Here is a 5,156-nt window from a genome sequence, read left to right on the forward strand (position 1 = left end):
AAAAATTATTTATTTAATTTTATTTATTATTATTATTTTTAATTTGCTATAGAGCATGTGTGCTTTCTAGAGAGAGAGAAAGTGACAAAGCTAGCCACCAAGTTCAGGACTCCAACTGTGGTGGACCATGTGGGAGTCCAGCTCCTTAACCACCATGCCACCTGCTGGCCCCATAGTGTGATTTTTTTTTTTTTTGATAGATGAATACAATGTGTAATTGTAAACGGAGTGAGATTTACCTGGTCAAAGTTCTGGTTTTGTGATTGTTTTTGTTTTGGTTTGCTATTTTTGCCTTGAGATGTCCAATTATTCCAGCATCATTGTTGAAAAGATTATCTTTCTTCCATCAAATAGTTTCTGTACCTGTAAAAAATTCCTTGGCTGAGGCCAGCAGGTGGCATGGTGGTTAAAGCCTGGATTCTCACATGGTTAGCTGCTATAGAAGTCATGGACCTTCTGGTGACTTGCTTTCTAACTTTCTCTCTGTCTGGTCAAATTTTAAAGAAGAATAATAGTGAAAAATAAAATTAAATAAATAATTCTTTTGAAAATTCACTGGCTGTCCTACTATGGGACAATTTCTGAGTTCCTTATTCTATTCCATTGATAACTTTGCGTCAGTCCCACAGAGTCTGGATCCTATAACTATAGAAGTCTTGACTTCACTTCCTTGCCTTTTGCCTAAGAGCAAGTGCAGTACCCATTCTCGTCAGTTTAATATACACATCTCGAAATATGGTAGAATAAATCCTCTAATTTTATTCTTTTTTGAATTTGTTTTTAGCTATTCTTGCTTTTTTGTATATTTCTCTTCAGACTAGATATAAACATGCCTGATAGCAAAAACTAGAAGAAAAAATGTTTTGAATGATCTTGGCTGGCACCTCAAGGCACAGGTGGCTCTCATGTGCAGCCTGAGAGCCCCCAGCTCATGGACAGACTTTAAAACTGTGCAAACGCGGATTATGCAACTCCTGCCTCTGAAATGGGCTTAGAAACGAATTGTGAGCCAGAGCAGAATCCTCGCATTAGATTTAGTAACATAGGTACATGAAGGGAGTTGGCCCAGCCCACAGGCCACTGCTCCTTTACCCATGCTGAGCTCGCCCCCACGCTGTAAGGGCTTCATATACACAGCCATTTTCACTCAAGCCATAGCCCCTGCAGACACGAGTGTCCCTCTGCACTCCTCCTGACTAGGAGTATGCAGAAACAGTGTGGACCATGGGGAAAGATCTTTCCAGTCCCTGGAAGCAGCTGCAAGCATTTTGGGGACAGGTAATCCCAGATCCCAGCTAAAGCACAGATCAGAAAAGGGGGAGGGCAGTCTTGAGGTGGGTACATCCCCTTGTTCCCAATAATTCCTCACCTCATGGGGAAGGAGTTAGCCAGAGGAAGCCCATAGTAGGACCAAGATGAGAGGAGGGGCCTCTCTTTCCAGAGTCTAACAAGAGAAATATTGAACTGAAAGCAAATTATCTTCCTGATCAGAGTGACCCCTTTCTACCTGTTTCTATGTCCTGCACCATGCTTTATAGAGCTCTCCCAGTCCCTGGCCTCCTGCAGTGTTGGATAAGTAAGGCCCAGAGAATAGGATTTGAGTTAATAAAGCCTGGGGGAACTTTCAGTCCTCCAAAGTCCTGATCAGGATTCTTTTTTGCTTGTTTGTTTTTAAATTTTTTTTTAAAAAAATTCATTTAATTTTATTTATTACTATTATTCAATTTTACCAAAGAGAGAGAGAGAAAGAAAGAAATATAGCAAGCTGCCAGGTACAGGACTCAAACTGTAGCCAGCCAGGCTAGAGTCCAACACCTTAACCACCACACCACCTGCTGGCCTCTTGCCATCAGGATTCTTAAATGTCCCTTGTGAGTTATTCTTCTTGCAGCCTAAATTGTCAGTTTAGACAAAACAGGGCCCTGAGTTTAACAGCTGGAAGGTAACAGCATGCATTCTATAAATTCTTTAATAAATAATGAATAATAGCAGCAGTTAACATGTATTGAGGGCTTACTGTGCTGTGGGCACTGTGCTCTGTAAGATCTCATTTCTTTCTTAAAATCCTGAGATAGATTCTACTATTATTTGATTTTTACAGATGAGAAAGCTGAAATTTTGAAAGATTAATATGCCAAGTCTTCTGGTGGCAAGCGGCAGAGCTGAGCCAAATGAAAGAATAAATGAATTCATTAAAAAATGTAAAAGATGAATAGTGAGCAAACTCATATGTAAATGAGTAGATTCATGTGCTTTGTTAGTATTTGGAAATCTTCCGGCCCTGGATCTGGAGGGTCTTGAACATCAGAAAGCATCTCAGCTGAATTCCCTAGGAACCCAAATATTTAGGGCTTTACTCAACCCCTGTCTACACCCAGCCCATTCACTCCTAAGATGAACCAACACTCCCAGGCCAACGATTCTCCCTCTCTCCAGGCATCTGCTTGTCTTTAAATCTCTCTGCTCCCCTGTTCTCAGTTCACCCCTGACGCAGTAGCCTCTTCTGCAGCTGATGAAGAACCTTCGTCAAAAGTATAATCATCATTTAATTGCTGTGACCCAGCCCTAACGACCTCTCTCTACTATCTCCTAATTCCCTCTGCTACCTCTCCACTCTCAATCCATTTGGGGTATCATTCCTGACCACTGGCAGACACAAAAAACAAATTTGTGAGTTTTAATGAAATGTGAAAACTAAGAAATCTGAAGCAAAGCCATTTTTATCCACGATGTCTATTTCTCTTCTTTTTAGTGGCTGGTGTGGATGTCTGAGGACTGGTCCAGGCAAGGATTCCGTCAATTGTCATGGGCTCCGCTGTTATGTAACGAGTAAGGACACAGCACCGCTTACGGTTTTTGCAGCGTATGATGTTCTGTTCATCGTCTTTGCACACCAGCCGACAGTGTCCTTTCATCCAACATTCTTCGTGGAACATTAAGCAGATGTTAGTAACACCAAGTGGAGAGACAAGAAGGTGCAGAAGATGAGCAGGAGGACAGGGGAGATGGGAGACAGAGGGTTGAATAAGTCATACTGGGCCCAGACCCAGGAAGGGAGAGAAAGCACCTTGAGAGAAGGGAGAACTAAGACTAAGAGAACTCCAATGTTTTCAGAAGAACCTTTTTTAGATATCCCCCCATTCTATTTTTCTTAACCCCCAATTTTCTACTCCTTAATTTGGGATCAATTGATGCTACTGAATGTCCCTTTCAGTGGAGGTTGGGAATGGTGAGTAAAGGACAATAAACATCTGTAATATTAGCGAGTGGAGTGGATTTACTTACAAAAGACCCAGCTCTTTATCAAAAGCCTGACCAGGTCTAATTTAAGCCCAACAAGCCTCAGCTCCAGCCACACCCAATATCCTATTCTCCTTGACTCCATATTCACCCAATGCAAGCTGAAACCCAGTCCAACCTTAACTGAACTCCCAGCATTACTGACCTAGCTTATTGCCACTGAGCCCTAGCTCCTAGCCAAACCCAAATCTAATTAGTCACCAACCTCGATTTCCCGCAGCGCTCATCACCAGACTGAGCACCATCCGGCACTGACTGTCAGTCTAATCCCCAGCACTAGCTCCACGCAACCCACAAGCTCTGTCTCCTCTCCAATCCACCCCAATCTATTAGGGAAGCCCAACATCTCACCCCCAGCTTACTCTTTTTATTGTTGTTGTTTTTAGAGAGTTTGTTTGTTTTTATAAAAATCTTTTTTTTTCTTATTTTTAAGAAAGATTTTTGTATAGGGCATGTACACTCACTGGAGAGACAGAGAGAGAGATACAGAAAGTGAGAAATCACTCCCCAGGGTGGATGGTTGCACTGCAATCCCTTCTCCTCTATTCTCCTCTGGGGATTTTGAGCATGCACACACATGCATTAGGAGTGAGTTTTAAGCCACTGGGTCTGGGACTTGAGCCCTGGTCGACTGCATGTGAGACCATCAACGTTACTATCACGCTATCTCTTGGTCCCACCTCTAGCTCATTCTAGTCCTCTTTCTATTACTTCAACCCCAGAGATTTTTCTCCCTCATCACAACTCACCCCCAACCTTCAGTCTAATCTCTCAAAGTCTGTAACAAATCCCCAACTTGCACCAGATCTTTCACTCTAAGTCCTTCCCAAGCTTCCACAAGGATGTCATCCCTTCCTTTCAATGCTCAGTGATTCAAAACATATACCAATTTATCCACATTGGCAAAAAAAGAGTCAGGGAATAATCTTAACATGAGATGATCCTGGAAACCCTGTCAAAGCTTCATTCAGTAAGAAAAGACTCCAGATGCTTCCCATAGTGATAGGAAAAAGAAAAGGGGAGAATTCTGTGACCAGGATTACAGACCCCTGAGAGACCCAAATTACCTGACATTACTGGTTCCATAGCCAGAAGAATGGCAAGAAACAGGAAAATAAGCTTCATGGCTGGCAGGACCCAGGAGATGAAGGAGGCTGAGCTGTAGAGGATGAAAATAGAGTTTCAACGGCGGGGATGAGCTTTGCTTTTATCAGCAGGGCCGTGGGCAGTGAATCAGAACAGGAGGGGATTTATGTGAGGTCAGTCAGGCCAAAGGACAGTGTGTAGCAGATATTTTAGCAAATCACAGGATGGGAGTGTGGGAAACAGGCCAGTGCCCATGGCAGACAGGCTTTCCCTCCTGGCAAGAATACAAGCAAGTTAAAGCCACTTTGCCTTTTCAGACTCATGAAAAAATTACTTCATTAATGCAAAAATACATAGAAAACCATTTTTTAAATTTTTATAAAGCAAAAATTACAGAAGATTCTTTTTCCACAGAGAAATTTATGTTCCTTTGTTAAAAGTTTCTTCCCTTTGCCTCTCCCACCCACTCTCTACCACCCACTGCCCTCCCTTACAGTCTCTGGTAATCTACACTTATCCCCTCTACTCTCATATCTTCAGATCTTTCCATTTTTGCCATAGAGTGCAGACATTCAATACATATTGAGTGGAGATATACAATCTGTATCTTTCAAAGTCTGGCTCATTTCACTTAAGAGTATGTCCTCTAAATTCCTTGACTTTGAATTGAATGAGAAGATCTCATTGTTTCTTATGGCTGAGTAGTATTCCATAGTGAATATATGTCAGTTTTTCAACGCAGTCATCGGTTTTTGAAAACTTAATTTGAT

General features: G+C 42.0%; 1 protein-coding gene across 2 annotated transcripts in view; it reads right to left on the reverse strand.

Moving 5' to 3' along the window:
- Positions 1 to 4,534, reverse strand: part of DEFB119 (defensin beta 119) — a 12,327-nt gene extending 7,793 nt beyond the window's left edge. Inside the window, exons 1-2 of one of the 2 annotated variants that reach the window (XM_006154707.1) lie at positions 4,368 to 4,533; positions 2,256 to 2,923 (exon numbers count right to left, since the gene is read on the reverse strand). In XM_006154707.1, the coding sequence (XP_006154769.1) occupies positions 2,721 to 2,923; positions 4,368 to 4,425 (261 nt within the window). In that variant the 5' untranslated portion in view covers positions 4,426 to 4,533 and the 3' untranslated portion in view covers positions 2,256 to 2,720. Of the gene's footprint in view, positions 1 to 2,255; positions 2,924 to 4,367 lie in introns of those variants that run through there. The other variant, XM_006154708.2, reaches the window with a different exon arrangement.
- Between the last annotated feature and the right edge of the window lie 622 nt (positions 4,535 to 5,156).

Source organism: Tupaia chinensis, unplaced genomic scaffold (genome assembly GCF_000334495.1).
Source record: "Tupaia chinensis unplaced genomic scaffold, TupChi_1.0 Scaffold000418_1, whole genome shotgun sequence".
Lineage (NCBI taxonomy): Eukaryota > Metazoa > Chordata > Mammalia > Scandentia > Tupaiidae > Tupaia > Tupaia belangeri.